The following is a 23,914-nucleotide window of genomic DNA, read 5'->3' on the forward strand; positions in this document are numbered from 1 at the left end:
AGCCATATTAATTATTAAGCCATTTTAGATAGGCAAATTGAGCTGCTGGAATACCGAAGAGGTAAGCCTTAGTGCCATACAACAAAACATTATGCAGATACCGCGCACTGTTGGAATCGATGTTATGTGAAGCATTTCGTGCGTAGCTGGCTACCCAGCGTCGTTTGCCGTCGCGGTTTGTGTAAGGCGAGCAGCTATGCGTCGGAAAGGGAGCATGTGTCTGACGACAGCAGCGAGATGCTGACGACGATCATCTGATGGTGCCGGCCATGGTTTCTACTTCGGCTGTTCGACGCCATGCTTAGGACATACCGATCGTTGGGTTCTGCATAGTTACTAGACGAGGGCAGGTGAGAGAAACACGAAATTTGACGTCACTAGCCACTACGCGGTTTACAGTAATACGTACCTTTGCCTATGTCATGTGGTCTATGTTAAAATCAAATCGCATTTGCGCTCCGGTGATTAAACACTAAAATGCCTGTTTGACCTAAACCGATCGTGAAAGCGTATGGTACAATGTCGCACAGCATCTCCGTACATTTAGCAGCTACGATGAAAGGACTGGGTAATGTGTGCAGGTCACGGATGTAGTGAAGTGGCGCACACACAGTGTCCTGAAGCGCGAACTGCCATGAGGGAAGAATGCGAGAAACTGGGGTGTCACTCAAGGAGCTAGTAGGCTTTGAGGCACGTGAGGAATTTGCGTGCGATCGTGGTCTAATGGTTAGTGCGTAGGGCTGACGTGTTGGAAGTCAGACGTTTGATTCCACCTCTGGCCACGCGTCTCTCTTTATTGAAGAAATCCGAAAAGGACGCGGAGAAAGAACCTACCTACCTATACTCTGTTTCATACTTTGCGTGCGACGCTGTGGAAGCTACGCAAGAAATTCAGTGATCAAAATGTATCACTCCGCGCGTTTCGTGGTCGCACATGTTCTCGCGAGCCTGCGCATGAGGCTGCCACGAGGGGCTGCAAATAAAAAACGCGAAAAGGATAACAAGGAAAAGCAAAATGATCTGAACCAACATATTATTATCCGTATAACTTAGCATGTTCATTTTTATGAATTGAAACATTTTTCGTTTGCTATTTAGCCTGAGTAAAGAACAATTTCACATAATCGCTAGCAAAAATCCAATGAATTTCCTATGAGTTGTAAATGTGGAAGCATTAATGTTCAATTGAAAGCCATTCAGCGGTCCTTCGAGTTTTGCGCTGCGAGTAATGTACCATAGCGGTACGTGCTGCCCGAGCCAGCACGCAGTACCAGCTTCCGGTGCCAGCGTCGCATTCCACCGACGTCCTGGGCAACGAGAGACCGAGGAAGCGCGTCACGCGACTGCCTCGCCGATGACCACCAGTTAGCCCCGCGGCGTCGCAGCGCCGTATCTGCTCTGCCGAGGGGCGATGGTGACGTGGCGTCGCGGCGATGCCCTCTCACTTCACGCAGCACCTGGCTCGCCAGCACTGCTGCAGGTCTTCTAATTGGGCCACACTGCTCCGTCGAGGCACGCTCATGACGTGGCATCGCAGCCAATGGGAATATAGGTGTCGTTTCGCTGCTAGAGACACCGGTGGCTTTATCGCTCAGTGGGTCATTTGATGCGCAAGCATCAAAAACATTGAATTATTTCTTGTTGCGACCACAACTACTGCCAGAAATCTTGATAGCTTCCACAGAGTTGCACGCTATGCATGAAACGCAGTATGCCTACGGCAATGTGCCTGGAGCAAAGAATGCTTCGTCCGTAAAACACTGAAAGAACCAAATACGGGTGGCGACCCTACCATGAAGGCTGTGCACCAGCTAGCCGTGGTGTCACATATTTATGGCAGTGTATATTTAGGAAAAGTTTAAGCATAAACCGTTAAAGGACAGCACTGCAGTCTTGAAAACCCCGGATGCTGAGCCTAAAACAAAATACTGCGAAATCGATGACGTCACTGGCACTATGGCTTGGCAATTAAAAAAACATGATTTCACAGTTGGTTTCTGTGATAATAATCAACACTTTGTGATCAAACAAGCTCAAATAATATCAAACAATTGAAAATTCTGTTTTGACACTCCAATCATGTAAAATTATCAAGTGCTTCATTTCAATGCCCCATTAGGAAAAGTAAAGGTTGAGCTAGGCGGTGCGGATTATTCTTGTACCTCTGCTAAGAGAAAGACAACGAAATTTATTACGAATCAACGCAGCTTGATGTATGCAATTACCTCTGTCATGCGAGACCACAGCGAAAAAAAAAGTTTCACAGTCACTTTGGCATACGCTAAAGAGGATGAAGGCCTGCACGCTCACCAAATATTCATTAAATTACTTGGAATTTTTATTCGAATGCGTTGTTACTTCCTATTACTTGTTTTCTCCCACCAAAGGTCGTGGGTTCAACTCCCACCAATGGTCGTGGGTGGCACCATCAATTTTGGTGTCATAACGACAGACGGTCAATTTTTCGATAACGCCGGACATCAGATCTTTCGACCCCTGACTTAAGGATTTCGCCTTAATAAACATACTTGGGTTAACTGTATGGTTCTACATATTGGAACAGCAGCACCTAGAAATCAGAGAACACAAGAACGTAGAACGGATGCCACGCCACGCCGTGTTCTCGAGTTCTTCTACACTTTGTCTTTTCGTGATACCGCTTCAAAGAATAGAACCAACTGGCCCATAAAGGTCATTTGAATTAGTTGGCGGAAGAGTGGCACACGCATCACAGGCGTGAGTATACCTGTCTTGTCTGACATTAGTTTTTGCATGTTTGTCTATTGTCTATTGTCCTTTTGTCTTTTGGATCAAGCACCACGGCTCCGCTCAACAGAAACGCGCAAGGTGGTGCGTTTCGATCGAGTGACCATCGAGGCACTTTGGCCCATCGAAATTGCCGACGCCCACCAGACTCCTACGCCAAACGCGCCCTGGAGCGCGACACTCACTCTCTACGAAGCCGTACATGGCGTACATGCCGAGCCGATAGTTCTTCTGCGCCGGGTCCGTCGCCAGCTCGGGGTCGAGTGCGTCGTTACTCCAGACTCCGAGCCAGATGCTGCCGCCTATGTTGAATGCGTGCGATATAATGAAAGTCGACAGCGAGGCCAGCGTTATCCACGTCCCCATGGCCTTCACGAAGTCCCAGTACACCCGCCACTTCACCTACGTGCATGCAGAAATACGAACATAAAGGGTATAACCCAACTTACATGCAGTAGGCAATGAAAAAAAAAGTGAATAAGAAGTGAAACGTGGAGGGGACAAGGTCGCATGTCCGAAAGAACCGTACCAGATACAAGGAGCGCTAACTGACATGTTGGTTTCATTGTAAGCAGCCCGCAAAAGACAACGGTAATTTTAAAGGAAACCCCAACGAGCGCTGTCTGTCGACTGTATATTCATCCTGAGAAACGGGCTAATATGCAAACATTGAAAAAAAGAAACAAATACTCTGAATTTAGTTTATGCATCGTAATGTTACCGAAAGTGCGGACCGTTTATTAAGAAAGCGTGCCGGGTTCTGACCATACGTGTTAATGTCACTATTGTGATTGTGTATTTCGTCTTTTCCACAGCCTGAAGGTGATTACAAGACAATCTAGGCATGCGTGAAATAGCTGAAGCAGCTTACGTTGTAAAACATAAGATATGGGGCATCAGCCAGGTTTCGAATAACGCTATCAAAAGAAGAAATTGCTTTTATTCGTGACTTGGATTTTTTCTTGTACGTATGACCTTCAAGGATTTTCGTTTCCTTCATTCCAAGTTAGCATAATAGCACGTTTTCAAGAGCAAACTTTCAATTGACAGACAGCCCTTGTCACGCGTTTTCCCCAAGTCGTCGTTTTAATCCGTTTGAGCGTGGTTTACAATGGATAACTCCCAGCCTGCCCGCTTCATTATTCTTGACCAGTTCCCCCTCAGACAGTACTAGACAGTGCGTACAATAGTGACCAATTGACACAGCGCTGAGGCCGCGCCACGCTTGGTTGATGAGGCTGCGCCATGTTTACCGATCCAACTTCTGATGTCTCTTCCACGGTGAGCTTGGCCTTGGATGCCCTGGCTACAGATGGCTGCTTGCTCTGCGCCACGCTACTTCCGCCGGCGCCACCCGAAGACTCGCGGCCACTGCTCCTACGATGGGATTGCCGACGACGGAGCACGCTGTTCTGTTCGTCAGGCAGGCTCGAATCGGTGTCGCTAAGGTCGCTTCGCGCCGAGCGGTACCTGCACGTTCGGACGCCCGATTCAAAGCAGCGCTCATAAGTAAGCGGCGCGTATTAGCAGTACATTAGCATGTAGTCAGTCACTCTGTTTCACACATGCCAGGCAACGATGAGCAGGCTACGCAAGTAGCGCGGTCACAGATGTCTCCTCTCGCGCGCTTCGGAGTGCAGTTGCTTCTTTAAAGCGAGAGCATTACTTGGCTCATTGTGCGGCCCCGCCGTCATCAGAAAGCCGTGACAGAAAAACTGTACACAAATTACGTCATCTTTATCTAACTAAAGCAAGGTCGACACGGTGAGCATTTGAACCTCTGCCCCGCCACCACTGCTACCGCTCCGTAGCCAAGCGCGCTAACCACTTTGCCCCCATTGAAACAGGTGACAGTGGTGAGCCCTACACTCAGTAACATTTCGCCGCAACACTAAAGTCAACAACATAACTCAGCGATACACTCAGCGACAAGTAATGCTCCTGCATTTACACATCATAAGAATTGCTAAAGTGCCCCCATACTTTTTTTATTATTTGCGATGTTTTCTAGAAATAATTACTTCACGTATCGCAGCTACAACTTGTAAACATAAGGTTACCTCGATGCTGATTGGCATCCCTTTGAAACGGGGCAGTGGCAAATAGTCGCCTAGCCTGCTTCAGTTAGTCAGGTATGCTATACATGTATTTCATTCTATGGTTTTTGTATACATCTCTTTAATCTTTTTTTTTCTTCCTCAAAACTTCACAAACTACCTTGTACCAACTACCCTATGCCTGCAACGGATCTGGTCGAACCAATCTTTTTGCTGCTTTTTTTTCACCAATATTTTAACGTCTCCTGCATATCTGGACTGGTGACCGATTTATGCTACCGCCCACTTTAAATCAAAGCCAAATCACGTGTAATGTGTGCACATTCGAGCTTCAAGTACCACGTCCTTGTCGCCAGTGAGAGCGTTGCGCTGTGGCCGCTCTTTGCAATAGAAATGTGTCGCTCCGTTGCTGGATGTGTGGCACCTTCCAATTATAGTCACGCCATATTTTGTGACATCAAAGTAGCAGACCTAATGTTACATCGAATTGCATGAAGCACGTCTATATTTTTCTTTGACATGCGATGCACTCTTTTTTTTTTTTTTGTGGCCGTGAATGCGAGGACTGAAAAAAGTACATTTAGCCTTTGTGTCGTTCCCTGCTATGTATGAACCAAAGTATAGGTCGCGTTCATCCTTGATAGGACACTATAATAAAGTCGGCAGCAATATGTGTTAGTGAAGTTGCTGCGCTACGACAGAGACGGCAGTGGAGGACTTCGCATTAAGTTAGGCCACGTGGGGACCTTCACCGGGCACAGAAGTAAACGCTCAGCGGCATTTAAATCGTCATCGCCATTAAATGCCTGGCAACCGTTGCAATTATTGACAATAATGATAGCAGGCTCTTAACGCTGGTGCGCAGAAAAAAAACCGTACTTACACAAAAATACAATAGCAATACAATTTATCCAAGGCAGCAGCACTAAATGTCTGATATATTTCCGTGTCAGACCTGCTGTTTTGCCCTGCTCAATCCCCAAAACTTTGTAGCCTAAGCCTTTGCTTGGTTTTGAAGATAATCCAAGTTGTTCATAAAATTAATAAACATTTATTTGGTCCGCCTAAGAGACTATTTAAAAATCTGTGAGACCGCAAGTTCGTAGTACGAGAACTTCGAGATTGCGTCGCCATCCCAGTTTGTTCTCAAATCTTTTTCTGGCTTACAAAGTATTCATTTGCACAAGGCAAGGCTGACCAGGAAGATATCTGGTTCGGTAAATGAGAAATTTACTTTACCAAGTCCGTTTCCTCAATATTCCGCTTTAATATTAGTTTTTTTTCATACCCAGGATTATTTTTATCGGGCGTATCCTCAAGCGTGTAGCCAACTTGATTTGCACCATTTTGGTAACACTGAGGCCCCACAAAGGGGGCACGTCCAAACGGAACCCACCGGACAAGTTCTGGTGTAGGTAACGACGTCTGCGACGCGATGGCAGTGAAGAGTTCCACGTCTTCCTCCGACATGGGTTGCTCGGTCTCCTGGCTCTCCTGAATGAACTGGACCAGGAACTCGGAGAAGGCGCCGCCCCGGGACAGCAGCTCCTGAAAACTTCCGCAGTCCGACACGGTTCCGTCTCGCATCACGACCACAGTGTCCACTTCCGGGAGCACGGACAGCCGGTGGGTAACCAGTATGCGCGTCTGCTCGGCGGAAAGGCGGAAAGGCGAATGGCACAGAAAAGGAATAAACAAGCCATTAAAACGTACAAAACGAAACAACAACAAAAACTCGCAATTAATCATCGACTTCATGTGGTAGCATTATGCGATCATATCATTCACTCATTACCTATCGACATCAGCTTAACATATGCTACCTCTCGGTTATCTGTAAATTCTTATGACCTAATAATCTGCTACTGCTGTCTACATGCTCATGTTTAAAATGGTACGATCGTCTGGTCCCCTGACTCGCATTGCAACCATGCGGAGGCCGCCCCTGATCGGAGTCACAGAAAGTGCGAACGAGCCGAACGTGCAGCCACTCGCAAGAGCAATCGCAGGCCGGAAGGGTAAACACGTCAGCAAGTCTTCTGCTCTAGCAGACGTGGAGCGCAGGGCGACGCCTGACGCTACGACTGACGCAATGCCGACAACCGCGCCAACAACGGTAGCCACAGGAGCCATTTGACCGGAACTTCGCCAGATCTCGGTCGCGTTCCAAAGTCGCATTTGAGAAGGCTTCAGAACGCTCTGAAATAACCAGTCGAATGTATTCCGAGTGCTCGATTTTGAACGGCCGAATGTAATTCGTGCTTCCCAAGTGCTCTGGAGCGCCCAAAAATGACAAGCTAAATGTACCGTAAGCCAAAAAGCCACATTTGGTCAACCAAATCATAGAAGCACAGTGACTATGGCATTGCGCGTTTAAAGACTATTTCTTTTTGCACATGGACTACAGACGGGACTATACACTGCAGCACCACCAACGAATGGAGTGAAACTGTGCAGAGCATTGAGTAAGGAGGAGACCCTCCCCACAAAGCGGAGGTGCGCTGTGCAGGATCGGGATCGTACATCTGTGCAACTGCCACCACTCCTCCTTTGAGGTGCCTGCATACCTCACGTGACTCCCTATATCCGTGACTCCCTATACCTTCCTATATCGCCAAATGCGTTTTCACCTGTCGACAAAACTATCTTTGAATTAAAATTTATCTATCTATCTATCACCTGTCGCTCTATAGACCGTTTTTAGCGCCGCTGCATGGACGCTGCCATTTTGGAGCACGTGACCGAGCCGCCATTGAGCGCCTTTTGGCTTCTCCTTTTCGATAGCAGACGACGGGCTGAGTAAATGAAGAAAATCACTGTTTTCTCTTTATACATGAATTACCATTCGTCAGTGATATAAAGGCTTTCAGGTGAAAGCGTGAATGAAACATCACTGCGGCTGATAACATAGACACGGCCTTCCTTTAGCCCGATAGTGGTGTGGGTTCTGACTGCAACGATACGCAATTTCACATACTTCTTTTTTTTTGCTGTTTTCTCGTCACAGCACACAGCTGTTACCATCTCAGTACTGTGTGATCTGCTGTGGCAATGGCTATGTCCGAGAAATCTGTCGATAATACTGTTTTCATTGCCATTCAAAATGTTTCTCTGCTGTTGCGACAGCTTCGCAACCCTCGGTTCTTCTGAACTAACACGACATTAGCAGTCTCTGGAGATGCATATTTAACGAGAAGAGTGAGAGCGATATATACATGTAGGAAGGGGGCGTTCTGCACCGCGAGTGACTGCCCGCGCGGCTGTATCTTCAAAGCCATCTGCAGCGGGGGCACAGTCCACCCTCCCTGTGTTTTCCCAGCTAAGATCACGTTGATGCGAGCGCCGGCACGAAGCTCAATTCGTTCGCTGCTGCTGCCGGGCTGACTCACTCCAGCGTTTTGACAGCGACGTTCCGCGGTCATCGAGTGAGATGCGTTCATGTTTGCTTGTGCGCGCGTGATACCATACTTGTTAATTGAGTTAGTGCGCCTATGTTTACAAGTTTATACGACCGATACAACTACTATCCTTAATTTGTATAGCTGTCCACTAATTTCCTATCGCAATCGATGCTTCGCCTTTCGGGAGAAACTGCCACTTTTCTTTTATCAAAGCTGAGTAGCCTAATCTTCGAAATATTCATCCGCCGCGATTGCTTAGTGGGTTTGGCATTACGCTGATAAGCACTGCAAACATGACTCGACCAAAGAAGTTCACCATTGCTTCTACGTGATACGCCAGAACAACCTGGGATAAGTAGTGTTATGCTAATATAACGGAGAAGAGAAGCAAGCGCATTCAGCTTGCAAACGCCATAATAAGGAACCACCATACATTAAGAGAGTTTTGCCCGTATTTTTTATTGGCGGCCCACTCTTGGGAGGCCGTGGTAATGCATGTTTTTTATTAGCATCAGAACCAGTCCTATGGTGTTAAGCATCGCCCTTACCTTGTTCCGGAGCATGCCCTTGGGGCCGATGACCTTGTCGAAGATGTGCTTGCCCACGTGCGAGTCGACGGCGCTGAGCGGGTCGTCGAAGAGGTAGACGTCGCGGCCGCTGTACGCGGCTCTGGCGATGCTCATACGCTGCTTCTGACCGCCGCTCACGTTGATGCCCTGTCAGTGAAGATTTCAGATTATGGGTTACGTACAAAGTAAGCATTTTTCTATTATGCCAATTGAACTTTATTCCAATTCAGCAAAAGGTTTCGCAAATTGTGGAATTTCTTGTTGTCGGCTCGTGGCAAATACTTCTCAGACTACAGGGATCTTTCCATTCCTCAAAATCAGTGAGTTTAGAAACTCCCACGTGATCTTAAAAAAATGACATGTTCGCAAGCAATACTTATATAAGCACCATATGCAGATTGACGTATACAATATGCCGCTACGTCATGTATCATTACGTTAGAAACCTTAGCGACGTATGCTTTCTTCCTAGAGAGTTCGACTGCGCTCATGGTGAGTGAAATGGAAATTATTCACTTCCTAAGACGAAGAGCTAGGAATATATAATGGTGGAGTGAACTGTAAGAACGGATTTTTGAAAGGCTTAACGGTTATTTAACGACATCCAAATCATGAAATTAAAAGCCAGCTGAAACAACATTTCGCTTTGCCTAAATGCGTTATGAATTATACAGCATGCGATTGAAGCAATCAGCAAAGCCGCAGGTCTGGATATTGTATAGTTTTCTCGTTAGCAGCCTTTAAACAGCAACTAAGCCAATAACGCTTGCACGCCGCCTCCAAGATTTTTCAGCTCGCCGCGGGCTGCCGCTGGCGTCGCCTTATCGCAGAGGTCATGTCAGGAACCACATGCTCTAGGTCATGCGTCACTTCCGGTGGGTGGTAACGGCGGCATTATTTTTTTTAGTTTTGGTATGAAAAATGACTATTTCGAGAACTTTTCATGACGCTTCCGGCCGTATTTCAAATAGTTACATTTTGCACATCTGGAATATCTGTTTGCATTTTGCATATCTAAACTACTAGGCTCCATATCTACTAAACTACTATATCTAAACTACTAAATTTCTCTGCATTTGTCTTTTACTGTTTGACTCCAGCTTTACCCTTTTATCAGATATCTTTACTTCCTAGGTATCCCCAAGTTATACTTTATTATTTTTACGTACGACACAATATTCTGAGAAAATTTAACCTTTTTCGCGTGTCCCACGAACACAAAAAAGCCATTGTGGGCATGTGTGAGGTATCTCCTCCGTCACGTGTCCCTCGTCTTTCCCTTTCAACAATGCAGCTGCTAGTTATAATCGACATATATCCGTGTGCTGAGCTTACCTTCTCACCGACCTCGGTGTTATCACCTGCGGGCAAGACCGCAAGGTCGGGCTTCAAGGCACACGCCTCGACCACCTGGTCGTAGTGCTCTTTGTCGTAGTCGTGGCCGAAGAGGATGTTGTTCCTTACGCTGGCGTTCTGGATCCATGCCTGCTGAGGCGAGTAGGCTAGGGAGCCCTGCGAGCGAGTATAGCGAGCGTTACGTATTGACGTTTCCACGACACTGCGTGGGAACGATTTTGCTCCGCCACCAAGGACGAATGAACAAAATCGTTTCGCCAGCTCTTTTTTGTGCATTCACTTGTGCTCAGAGCGAAAGAACTCTACCTAAAATGACATATGACCAAAACTACCCCAATCAGTTATCCGATATTGTTCTAGAAATTTCATACAGTATCTGGTAGGAATATACGGTCTCACTAAACATGCGACATGGGGACTGCGAAGGGTTCCGCATTGCCCCGCAAGACGGCAAACCCGCGGACTCGCTATGCTGCAAAACGCTGTACTGAGCATGAACAGTTACGTGCGCGTTACGACGAAGCCAAATGACGCAAAAGCTTCTGCGATAGGACAAGAACGTTGATTGTTTGTTGCGCGGTACTCTGAAATTTTAAAAAATGGAAGAGCCCACCTCACGAAGACTGCCACGGTAATGTGTTTAGCATTGAATCAATAGAGCGACCCAACGTGTTGCCACCTTCGAAACGAGTTATGTAAGAAGCGTGTACTGAAGCGGGACTGCTCTTTCGCGCTTCCCCAATACTCAGCGCCGTCTAGTGGCGCCACCGCGAAGCCTGCACGTGAGCTCCGAAATGCATGGCGCGCCGGTGCGTGCGAACGCTAAGAAACGCGTCATGCGGCAGTTGGGTTCCTCTTCCGCGATTCTTTCTGGACATGTTACGCCATCTAGTGGGACAACATGTCCACGTGCGGCCTCCGAGACGAGAGGCGAAGCTCGCCGGTGATTCCTAACACTGAGACTTGTTCCATCGCTTGCCGTACACCCAGTAGCACACGCACAGTGTCCCCAGTTGGCGAAAGGTTCACTGAAGAGGGGCACATACCCAGGGCGTTCATGACGCAGCTCGCTAAGGCGTTGGCGTGAAATACGTTCATTGTACAGCGGCTCATACCCGGTGCATTTGTGGCACAGCCGGCGAAAGCGTCGGGTTGCTGTCCTTGGGGAAGCCGTGTGACGTGACTTCGATGCCACCCAGTATCAGAGCAAATCAATGGATCGTTTTTTTTTCTAGTTATAGACTACCACAGACCGAGTGGCACATACCCAGCGCTCCCAAGTCGGCGTCAGAGTTTACCTAACCAGTCCCACATCTACAATGACCCATGTCCGCGAGAATGTGGTTCGTTCAAGAGCGGCATTTGTGTACACATTCGAACCTACTCAGTGACCCAAGTTGGTCTGATGGTTGGTTTTGAACCATATTCCCTCAGCATAGCTAAAACTCGCTAAAACTGGCATGGTTTCTTGGCAACATTGTTCAAAAAAATGTTACCAACATGGTCTTTTCTGCGTATTACATGACCTTTCGAGCTGCATTTATTTTCTTTTATCCCAACTTAAACATGCTCTAGGTGGTTGTTGCACTATAATACTCTTGTCAAACTTGAAGTGGTTAAACTTGGGAGCTAATTAATGCAGTAAAATGGCAAAGACGAAAGGCCCATAACGCAACGAACCAAGGTACAAATTCTTGAGCAGCGGCAACATTACGCCAGCCCACGACCCAGCCGTGAGATTCGCGATTAATTGTTAGTAAAGTCGCGCTTACGCTGACAGTGACAGATCCCTTGAGCTTGACCATGTCACCGAGGCAGGCGGAAAGTAACGACGACTTGCCCGATCCCACCGAACCCACGATGGCGACGAGTGACCCTTTGGGCACGCTGACCGTGATGTTCTTCAGCGCTGCTGGGCTACTTCGAGACCAGGCGAACGAGGCATCTTCAACCTTCACGGCCTCTTCTGCGGGAACGTAAGAAAGTAAAAGTTTGTCGGGAAACTAACAAAAACCGTACCCGGACTGGCTGTGCAACACAAGATTTCTCATATACCCTTTGTCGCCTTCGCGTTAGCAGTCCTAAAGGTGATCTACTTTGACTGTCCCCAATTATATGTCACAGCCCTTCCAATATCGCATTTACTTCCATGGTGATTATATTCCGTTTTTTTTTTTACTTTCAATTTTCGCAAAAGAAAGCAGTCAGCCAGAAAAGACCGGGAGGTGTAGAACAACCAAGGGGGCAATTTGCTGCTCAGGGGATTATTCAGCGAGGTTGTAAAAAAGTATCCAGTCACATAAAAAGCAGCCCTATAAAGAAAACATATGCCACATACTTATAACCTCATATCACCATATGGGGATGCCTATATCTTCATTTTTTATTGCGATGGATACTCCAAGCGGATTTCTGCCGTTGTCGTCGCCGTGGGGTTCGGTATAAAGTCCAAGGTCGATAAAATCGTCACCGCGCGCGGTATGCTGTATGTGCGAGTGAAAACGCACAAGGGACGCGCACGAGGGACGCGCGCTTTCACGGAGAGCCATCACGACGTCTTCCGTCGCGCAAAAGGCCGTGGGGGATGGGAAGGAGGAAAGGCGACATTTTGCTGCGGCACCGAATGCGTATCTTGCGACAAGGCGCAAGGGGAACTTTCTCTCACTGCATCTCCCACGCGAAAGGAGGAAAGCAGGAAGGCAGCGCAGGAGGGAGGGGTTGCGGCTTCTACTCTGCCAGCAACTGCGTACTTGCACTTTGCGCGACTCCGGGCTGTCACGCACACCGTATCTTGAAAGCGATCTCCACGCAGCCCTTTGTATGCGCTGGGCTTTCGCTGGGCTCAGTTTCCGTTGAAGCGATAGACCGCATGAACCTTCACTCGCTGCTGGCGCGCTTGCTCACGCCAGCGTTTTGACAGTGGTTGTGGGCGGTCATCGAGTGTGATCTATTCATGTTTGCTTGTGAGCGCCGACACCATGCTTGTTAATTCAGTTAGTAGGCGAATGTGTCCCAGTTTAAGCAGCTGATAAAACTACTGTCCTTACTCCGTATAGCTCTCTACTAATTTGCTATCGCAATTGATGTTTCACCTTTCGGGCGAAACTGACTTATTTTATGCAGAACATCTGCCGTATGATATATGCGGACATACGGGGTTTTATGAGATCTCTTATGTTCCATGGTTTATTGGAAATCGGACATATCGAATTTTTTTATAGGAGTGCCCCGTTGTAAGCATCTCTGCATCTTTGTTATCACTGTCGCAACCTCTCGCAACAAATTTTCAACATACTGGTTTGCGATGCTGAGCTATTGTAATTAGCTTCTTTTCTACAGGGCATTAGCAGTAATTTTCCCGGTTGTATTGTGACGAACCACATCTCTTGCGTTGCCTTGTAGCGCGAACCTCGTCCGCTTTAATTACCTCCGGTATAGTGCTATTTTAGTACATTTGGAAGAATTCCATGGGTATAAATTACGAGGGTGATTCAGAAAGTAATGCCCCCAAGCCCACTACTTTGCCTACACATTACTGAAAATATTTTGAACTCTTTATGATTAATGCACTGATGTTTAAGCTATAGAATGTCATTTGCCTCACCTTTTTATCTCTTCTCATTCCAGAGTAATCGAGCCATACATGGCATCAAGTGATGACGTCCAGTTGAAACAGCAGGCTGGAATTGAATTTCGCACTGCGGAAGGTTGTGTGCCCATCAACATTCATCGCCGTCTGACTGCAGTTTATGGGGATGCCTGTGTTGACGTCAGAACTATGCGGAGGCGGGCAAGGAGTGTACAAGACAAAAATCCAGCCGCTTCAAATCTCCACACAAGCCAGAACCTTCCTCAGTCAGAAATTCAATTACAGCCCGCTGTTTCGACCGGACGTCACGACTGGATGCCATGGACTGATTTATTAGTCTGGGACGAGAAGAGATAGAAAGGTGAGGTAAGTAACATTCTATAGCTTAGACATCAGTACATTAATGATAAAGAGTTCAAAATGTTTCCAGTACTATTTTCAAAGTAGTGGGCTTAGGGGTATTACTTTTAAATCACCCTGGTATTTCATATCCATTCACTATACATGAAATTTCTCGCAAAGCCACAGTGTATCATTGCGGTGCAATTTATATTAGCCAATCAATTAATCAATCAAAACAAGATTCGCTACACTTTTGTGCACGCCCAGCAAGCCGCACCTCCTAATTTGAGACGTATTGCCAATAGCGCTATCAAAAATGCTGTGGTTGTCAATGACTCCATGCTGCATGGACTTCTGTGAGCAACTGCGAATCTCTCACATAACTCGTATTCTAATAATATTAACCTACCTTAATTATTTTACCCACCTCTCAACTGTCAGACCAATCAAAAAGAAAACTGCTGATGCAGTGCACCAAATGGGGGCCGTTCCTACCTTGGAGATTATGAGCCTGCCATAAAGTATGTGTTACATACCAAGCTTTACTAGAGAAATGTTTAGCATCGAAGTCATGCAAACACCCTGCAATCATTTGTAGTACACCGACTTTTTTTACAATTCCTATATCTTTGCCAGGAAAAAATTAGTAGCCATTCCCCTGTCGAGGAAATGGCAGTAAGCGAAGCGTGTGTGTTTCTTCGGTGTTTCTACAGACGAATTGCATGCACTGACGAGTAGCACGTTGTGCTCGAACCACAACCGGTTACACGCTCTGCAGCTGGCTCCGAAGTTCTGGTTGAGAAACTCGCGTTGAAACCTGGCTGTCACACCGGGGCAGTTGGTTCTAGCTTGCCGATGCTTGCAACACCTTTGTCGGGTTTCTGGAGGGCTACACGACGCTGTCATGTGGTCTGGGCATCGCGTTCTCGCAACTCAGGGCCGGCAGCTCTTCGCTGACGTTTGGCCTCAACAGCGCGCTCCCTGAACTCGGCGTCTGCGGCTCTTCGATGACGTTTCGCCTGGACTTCGGAGGCCCTCAGCTAGAATCAGCACGTCGACGACGAGGCCTTTCCCGAGCGCGTTCAATCTGGATGGATTTCCATGAAATTTCTTCAAAACTAAATCTGTCCGTTACATAAGATATTGAATGGCTCATACCCCCTTAAGCTATGGCTCATACCCCCGTAAACACGGCCTTTTCATTACGACGACAGAAGATAAGTGAAATTCTATGATGGAATGGTTAGCGGCAATGCAGCCAGCTGTGCAAGCAGACGACGACGACGAACGCGGGAGCAGCGGCACGAGCGCGTGCCGACCACCTGTGCATATAAAATTAGGAGGACGCTTAAGCTTCGCCTTTCAGAGTAGAACGCGATATCGTTATCAGGCCCCATTCGAGCCCCGTTATCGGGACCCGTTGTAAGCTGGCTTTCCCACTGCTACACAGAACGTGGGAAAGCCACCTTACAAAGACCAAGCTTACACCGATCCCCTTACAGTGGGCTTCACTTTTAAACAAAAATGCATTGCTGGGAAGAGGTTTTTCCAGGGGCAATATAAGTCGTGTTATATTAAAATGGGAAGGTCCTAGCACCTTTTTTATTATTTATTTATTCTTTGCTATTGCCCCGACGTGCGCGCGTGTCCAAAACGAATTAGCAGGCGAAGTCTCAATTTGACGTGCCTAGGATGCGAGCGCCATCTGGATATCATATTCGCAAGTAAAGTACCCAAACTCGCGGCTGTAGGTCTGGTATAAATGCTGGACAAGGGGTATGTGTTTCAGTTTCCTCGTAGCAGAATTAGGTTTTCTCGTACATTCAAATTACAATCCGACGCCGATTGGTAAACAATCCGATATCGAATCCGACGCTGAATGGTAAAGTCAAACTTTACCATTTTTCTGACGCATTTCACTGTGAGAAATTCAATTTTTGTCCACAAACACCTTGCGCCATGTGGAGGATCTGCATGGTCGGAGTGGTTAGGGATGATTTTCTCCGCCACCCGCTGACTTCGCACACTGACGCCGGTCACCGACGCCGGATTTTCTGCAGAACGGGACCCCTAACGCAATCGCGCTAAAAGACCAGCTTTTAAGGGAGGGTATGATGAGCCGGCAGTGGCTGAATCAATTAGCGTGGTGGTCTCGCATCCCGGAGGTCGGTGGTTCGCATCGGCAGCCCGACGAACAATTTTTATTTTCACGCGGCTTGAAAGTGAGTTTGTTGCGGTCACACCTACAACGGCACCGACACTTGTGAGGCAATACAAGCTTCGCTTGAAAAAAAGCACAGCTACTTTTACAGATTTCTTCGAGGGTCATTTGTGTGGAACGTGCCTGAGACTGAACGTCTTCTTCGTACCACAATTTCTTTGAAATCAAGTAATTGCTCAGCCTTAACGTACGCGTATCACTACACGTGTGACGGCGTTTCGCCAAAAATGATAACTACCCCAACCATATTTGTTGTATTAAAGAAAAAATGCCGCAGTTTCGCCCGAAAGGCGAAGCATCAATTGCGATAGCAAATTAGTGGAGAGCTATTCGGAGTAGGGATAATAGTTTTATCGGCTGCATAAACTTGGACACATTCGCTTACTAAATGAATTAACAAGCGTGGTGTCAGCACACACAAGCAAACATGAACAGATCACACTCAATGACCGCATACGACGACTTTCAAAATGCTGGCAGCAAGCGCAGCCGCCACAGCGAGCGAAGGTTCGTGCGGTCTATCGCTTCCACAGAAACTGAGCGGCAAATGTCCAGCGCATACAAAGGTCAGAGCCGTGTGGAGATCGCTTTTAAGAGACGGTGCGGGCGACCGCCACAGCCGGTCAAAGTACAAGCGCAGTTGTTGGCAGAGTTGAAGCTGCCCCCACCCTCCCTCCATCCCGCGCTGCCTTCCCGCTTTCTTGCTTTCGCGTGGGAGATTGAGTGGCCAGTTCCCCTTGCGCCCGGTTGCAAGATACGCATTTGGTGCCGCAGCACAGCGTCGCCCCGCCTCCCTCCCTCCCATACCCCCACGGCCTTTCGTGCGACCGGAGACGTCGTGTTTGCTCTCCGCAGTGCGTTCGCTCTCCTCGAAAGCGCGCGTCGCTCGCGCGCTTTCACTCGCACATGCAGCACACGGCGCGCTGCTGCGAGTTTATCGCCGTTGGACTTTATACGGAACCTCACGGCGACGGCGACGGCAGATATCCGGTTGAAGTGTCCATATAATTGGTATCACAGTAAAAACATTTCATGTAGCCATAGGCAAGCAGTCGCATAGGTAAAATTAGAGACCAAGAAAACGTTATTCGACTACACACAACTAATTAACGCTGATATTCTAGGAAGTTGTTCGAAGCCAGAAAGAAGGCATTTAGAGAGAGCTCTGACATGTACTGGGCATTATTATCATGCTTCGCTTAACCGTCCTGCTGGCCTTACGCTCACAAAAACTTACGCCAGATTTTTGTGTCTCGACTCAACTACTGTGCCAGCTTTACATGCTTGGCATGATTACATATGCACACAAACTCAGTGTTCTGTGTGATCCATGCGCTGTAGTAGTATCAATTGGCTGCTTATTTAATGAATAATTAACGAAATAAACGAAGCATAAACACTGCAGGTTTTTGGCAATAATATCAGTGGAAAGCCGGCGCCTTTCTTGGCGTTGTTCATGTCAAATTTTACGCTATTCTTAAGCTTGAGGAAAGAGGAAAGAGAATGAACGAGGTGTGAAATTGGCCACATAGTAGTTACCGTCCAGCATTCTTCCTAGGCTTTTCTGCATAGGGGGATATCAAGATGTTGCAGTTTAGCGTTCGTTAACGACGTAGCGCAATTGAAATAGCAAACTAGCTCAGATTTCCTCTGTAATTACATGTCCCGTTTAAACGCGGGACCCATTAACCTGTTGAGTCTAGATAACAGCTTGCCGTGCGATAACTAGCACAAGGTCACACATCGTAGCCGCCACTCTAGCGCCACGGTACTATATAACGTTGCATAGACAATATCGTAGGAACAAGTCAGTATAAATACCTTGTCCTATACTCAGCGCACTTGAAACTGTATTTTATGTCAAATTTGTAGTCATACAATGACTGTCTCCAGACCACATGACTACCTCCAATAAAAGGTTTGGAATTTGCAGATGAGACTACAGCAAAACCGTAGACAACTCAATTTTCTTTTTGACTAAAGTTGCAGAAACGTAACTACATGGACATAATTTAAGAAATATATCTATGGCATATACAAAGCAACAAGACGACAATTTAAACGGCGAAAAAACTACATTGTGCAAATATGTTGACAATGAGCATGTAAATAACAATGACGGGAAACCTTGGCTGGCGTCGGACTGCACCGCCATCGGATCCAGGTCATCCGAGCGAAGGTAGTCATTGATACGGCCAAGGGACACCATGAACTGAAAGAAACGATAAACATAACATGACACCGTAACTGAATAAAAAAAATGCAGTATCCTCGCAAGGTTGCGCCAGAGAATCATTGCGATAGCCAGGGCCGTTGCAATTTTGCAAATGCTTTTTTAGAAACGATCTAAGGATGACTCTTGACGTTAATTTATCATTGAATCCATGCAGCGACACACCGTATTGCCACCGCTGAAACGCGTCAACGTATGAGGTGTGTACTGCAGCCAGTATCGTCGCTCGCGTTTCCATATGTACATGTGGCGCCATCTAGTGAGGCCGCCACAAAGTCCGCTGTGGCGCATGCCCGAATAAACATTCGGTAAGATTGGCGGAATATATATGACACGGTTTCAACTCCGCCAAGCACCGGATCAATTTTAAAATAATCTTTTCACATTGAAGCGCGGAAAGTACCCAGTATCACACTAAGAAAATAGTTCGCACCCTTTGCGGCGTATCTTCTCCCACAACAATAATCATCATATACCTTGCTTGTGGTCCCGTTATTTAACGCTGCGAGCGCGGTAATTCCAGGTCACGAACGGCATGCGCGTTATCAGCGTGACATAGCATTCTTGATGGGAATGCTACGTTCCCAAAGAATGCTAATCGCATTAAAACGTCTCCAATGGTTGGTTTCGAACCTGGTACCTTGAGCACACCAGCCCGATGCTCTACCCATTAGATCACTGACTACCCGGTGAACCAAGTTCGCGTGAAAGAGACTAGATACGGACACGCATGCAGCAAACTGGGTGAAGTTCCGCCAAAAAATGCCAATTGCATCAAAAGACAACAGAAAAGATGTTGCCACAAAAGAGGTATTTGTCGAATTTCTTTAGAATATACATCTCGTTTATGGTATGTTCCATCGGTTCTCGCAAGCCTGACATCTCGTAATTACAGCACCAAGGCCTGTGTCAACAAAGAAAAGCACTTACGCCAGAAATGTTTGCCAGAGCAGATTCCAGCCAATTTTTATGGGGCATATATCATTAGCAAAGGCGGCCGCTCAGTGGGAAGCAGCACCTAATGTGGAACTTAAGTGGTTTGGAAATTGGAAACATTGTGGTGTTTAGGAAGCTGGCCGCAGTATTATTCACTTCCTGAAATTATTTTCTCAATTGTAGGGGAGAGCACGCGCGTACGCGTGAAGCAAGGAGCTAGGACCGAGACAATAGCGGCCAGCGACCGGGCGCAGGGTGGTGCCCGAGCATCGGCGACAAACTCTGTGACCTTGGACAGTCTCGGGTTTGACCCTCGCTCTGACTAGGCAAATAAACACTTCACATTTAAAATTGTCCGACGTCAGGATTCCTGCAGAGGACCCCTAGCACAGCAGCCCCGTACTGTAACCATCACGCCAATGACGTTTTTTCCCCTCAACGGCGTGCCTCATAAATACATCCTACAGTGCGGCGTGTGAAACCCAAGAAATAATTTAAAATGATTTGCACGCCATCAAACATCAAAATGGGGAGGGGGGGGGGGGGGGGCAATCCCGGAGACTGCGCAGTAAAGACATGTTGGATTCCGACGCTCCTCCTACTCTCTTCATGCGAGGGGTGGCGCGATTGAGTGCGGTGCGCAGTCACTGCGCCACTATTTTACCCCAAACTCCCTCAGGAAGAATTTGTCTTTCATCGACTTCAACTGGAAGTTGAATGGCCTTCCAATTTTTTCTTTTTGGTAGTCCCCTTTCTGTCATTTCACTCGTTTGTTTGTTTGTTTGTTTGTTTGTTTGTTTGTTTGTTTGTTTGTTTGTTTGTTTGTTTGTTTGTTTGTTTGTTATCTTTCCCTTAAACCCAAAGTTTAAACGTCGTCGCATACCACTACAGCTAAAGAAACCTGCGTTTCGCCCACCTCCTTCTTCCTTGTCGCAAACACTATAATCCTTCTTTTTGAACAATTCCACAACCCTTACCCGATCGCGACCTTACTCTGTGAGAGGCAGCTGCCAAAGAAAGCAGTTGGTTCACTGACAAAGACAAGTTTCGAAAGTATAGGCCCACCAACACGGAGTTGCAATACAAATAAAAGCTCACTGCTCAGACGTTCCTTGTCCTTCAACTGTTGATCAATTCAAACCTCAATACTCCCGTGACTATACTTACTCTAATTTACATTTAAACAGGGCTAAATCATCTTTATCCTAGTCATCATCATCATCAGCCTATAATTATGTCCACTGCAGGACGAAGGCCTCTCCCTGCGATCTCCAATCACCCCTGTTTTGCGCTAGCTGATTCCAACTTGCGCCTGGAAATTTCCAAACTTCATCATCCTACTTTGTCCTAGTATCTCTACAGAACTGCGGACATTGACTGACCTTTCTTCAACAAAGTGCAGCAGCCATTTTCAGGCATCTATAAACTACAGTCCCCCTCACCATTGCAGTGTTGGATACGATGAGTGGCAGAAGGCCCAGCGGCACTCTTAGAACATTGAACAACGTGAGCGACACAAACGCCTTGTTCGCGTCCAGTACGTTCTGGCTGTCCATGGTCACGTACACTCCGAAGCTCACCAGCGCCACCTGTTAACGGCAAGAAAGAAGCAGTGTATTTTATGTTCCAGTCTACGTAGTGATGCATCGCAACATTTCTGAAAGATGGAATAAACAATGTGCCGTTCAAATTATACAATGAGTCCACTCTTGCTTCTACATAACGAGGGTGAATTAATCAAAAATGCAAAGAGCATGGACCCAAAATATGACTGAAATGTGCATGGTGAAGGATGTTTTGCGAAAAGAAAGAAAAGAGTCGCCGTTTCGCCCGAAAGGCGAAGCACTGATTGCGTTAGCAAATTATTAGACAGCTATAAAAATTAAGGTTATTCATTTTATCGGCTGCATAAACTGCTGTAAACATTCGCTTACTAATCAACAAGCTGCATTGGCAGGCGCGCACTGGCAAACACGAACACATCTCACTCTATGGCCGCAGGTACTTGCTCTCCGAACGCTGGCTTGATGAAGAGCGGTAGCAGCAGCGAGCGAATTCCCCTTCCTGCTGCCTCTCACTTCCTCGCAAACTAGGCGTGCGAGAACACAGCGCAGACGAAGCCATAAGTTATCTCGGGTCGGTTAGCCTTCGACCCACCACAGATTACCTTCAACATAGTGCCAGCGTAGCCACGACCGGAGTAGCAGCGGAGACGGCCTGTGCACTTCGATCCATAACCTCATGCTGCCTTGCCTGACTGCCATAGAATTTAACGGAGAATCTAACAATGATTTTGAAATCACCGCTTTCGTCACATCGGGCTTGGCAATAGAAATTTCGGTCCAAGTTGCGTATCATAAAGGAGAGTGCGCAGGCCTGCTTTCTAGGAAGTGTTGGCGCTAAACGGCCCCTCTCCCCCCTTCGCGCACGCGGTAAGTCCGCATGTACCTTCTCCGCCTTCCTCCCTTGCGCGTGCGAGAAGACGCCACCGCACGAAGCCACCGTCCTTCTCGGCTCACCCTGGCGCATGCTTTTCCTCGCACCAATATCATACGGCACGCGGACGCGACGTTGGCGCAGTAGAACTTTATATGGAACATCACGGCGACTCCGACGGCGGAAGTTCACGTGGAGTGTCCATATAATTGCTACCGAAATAAAAAAAAAAATCTCATTTATCTCAGGTGAAGCAGAGAGCTACAAAGGAAAGCCAAACGAGTTTCTAAAACTGCAACGTTATCGAATAATTCGCCCTAACTCCGTGATCTGCTAGCCTCCTAGTTAGCTCACACGGTAGAGCGGTCACACCGGAAAGGACGTTGGTCCCAGTGTAGAGCCCTTGAACAAGACTTTTTTTTCAACTGTGAAGCTTTCTTTAGAAAAATTCGTTCGAGTTTACTTTCTAGCTTCGCGTTACATTGCGGTGGATGACCATTTTTTCTTTCGTTAAGCTTTCTTCACATTGCGCATTTTTGTAGAATTGAATTCCCATAATGACGGAGCGTTTGTCCCAAAGTCTCTGACGCTGCACAATGCAACGGCGTTTTGCACCGCATGTTTAGGAACAAAGAGTTGAACCAAGAGTTGCACCAAGAGTTGCACCAACTCAAGTGCCGAAATCAACACGCAACGCGTAAATTATTTTTGCTCCGCACATCCGACTTACCAGGAACGGCGCGCAGGCAAAGGAAAACACGATGGCTGCATTGAGATACGCCTGCTTCTTCAAGTACGTGAGCTCCAGGTTGCGAAGGTCCTGCACCCGCTTCTGGAAGGCCGTCTCCCAAGCGTATAGTTTCAGCACCTTGATGCCGGCCAACATTTCGTTCAGCAGCTTGATCCGCCGGTCCTTCTGTTCCATGATGCTGTACTGCAACGAAAAAAAATGTGTCACGTTGTCGTCAGACTAAACGATACACTGTTTTGAAAATTTTGTTCCGTGTATGATGCGGCATCGGCCAGCGGCTATTTTTGGTGCTAACCTGTTTAGCAATGCGTATAGCGTCGTTAACGTGCACTAACAGTTTTGTGATGTTTTAAATTTCATTTTGACTGCCTACGGTTTCTCTGCTCTTGTATTTAGTCCTGCTACAACGTCTCATTTGTAAACTGGGCGGGCCTATCTTGCAGTCCATAAAATTGGTTTTGCACACTGACTACCGACACACAGCATGATCATCCTATGAACTTCGCCAATATTGACCCCACGAATAGAAGATCCCGTAGAAGCAGGGTACATGCGTCTGCCAGTCTTGTTGCCATAGCATTATGTGTAGCGCTGGGCTATAACAAATTCCGTAACGTCTTAATGCGAAAGCGTTATATGCCCTATTACGTAAAATTCGGCGGCGGCGGCGACGACGGCGTGACCGAGCGATGGTACCAAAAATGGCCGACGGCGCAAATAGTAGCAAAAAGTCAAGAATGCTCGAATTGACGTCAAGTTTCTGAGGCAGGTTCCAGTAAACAAAGTTAATTAATGGCTTTGAAAAGAAAATTTGGTACATTTCGGTCTGAGAGGGAATCGAGCCCGGACCTCCGGGGTGCGAGACGAGCACGCTTCCCCGACGCCACAGCGGCCACACGTTCTGCCTGACTAAAGGTGTGCCTAGTGCATGCGTCATTGGGCACGTGATGGCGCAACCAATGGGGAGGAGGTGGCGCCACGTCATGAGTGTACAAAATGAGCGCGCTGCCTCCAGTGCGTTACTTTCTCTTCGGATTTCACCGGTGCTGTGTCTACTGCGATGGACTCGCGACGCCACGTCATGAGTGCTTAAAATGAGCTCGCAGCTTCCCGCGCGTCATCGTTCTGCAGCAAAATGGTCCGAATGTTTCCGGTCTGTGGCCAGCGCATACGCAAACACACACACACACACACACACACACACACACACACACACACACACACACACACACACACACACACACACACACACACACA

General features: G+C 47.3%; 1 protein-coding gene across 1 annotated transcript in view; it reads right to left on the reverse strand.

Moving 5' to 3' along the window:
* LOC119464458 (multidrug resistance-associated protein 1-like) overlaps positions 1 to 23,914 on the reverse strand; it is a 162,102-nt gene that overhangs the window by 22,041 nt on the left and 116,147 nt on the right. Inside the window, 9 exon segments of the mRNA XM_049655836.1 lie at positions 2,952 to 3,168; positions 4,020 to 4,236; positions 6,220 to 6,470; positions 8,773 to 8,940; positions 10,129 to 10,305; positions 11,922 to 12,115; positions 18,429 to 18,513; positions 20,913 to 21,059; positions 22,637 to 22,840. Of these exon segments, the coding sequence (XP_049511793.1) occupies positions 2,952 to 3,168; positions 4,020 to 4,236; positions 6,220 to 6,470; positions 8,773 to 8,940; positions 10,129 to 10,305; positions 11,922 to 12,115; positions 18,429 to 18,513; positions 20,913 to 21,059; positions 22,637 to 22,840 (1,660 nt within the window).

This window comes from Dermacentor silvarum, chromosome 9, assembly GCF_013339745.2.
Source record: "Dermacentor silvarum isolate Dsil-2018 chromosome 9, BIME_Dsil_1.4, whole genome shotgun sequence".
NCBI lineage: Eukaryota > Metazoa > Arthropoda > Arachnida > Ixodida > Ixodidae > Dermacentor > Dermacentor silvarum.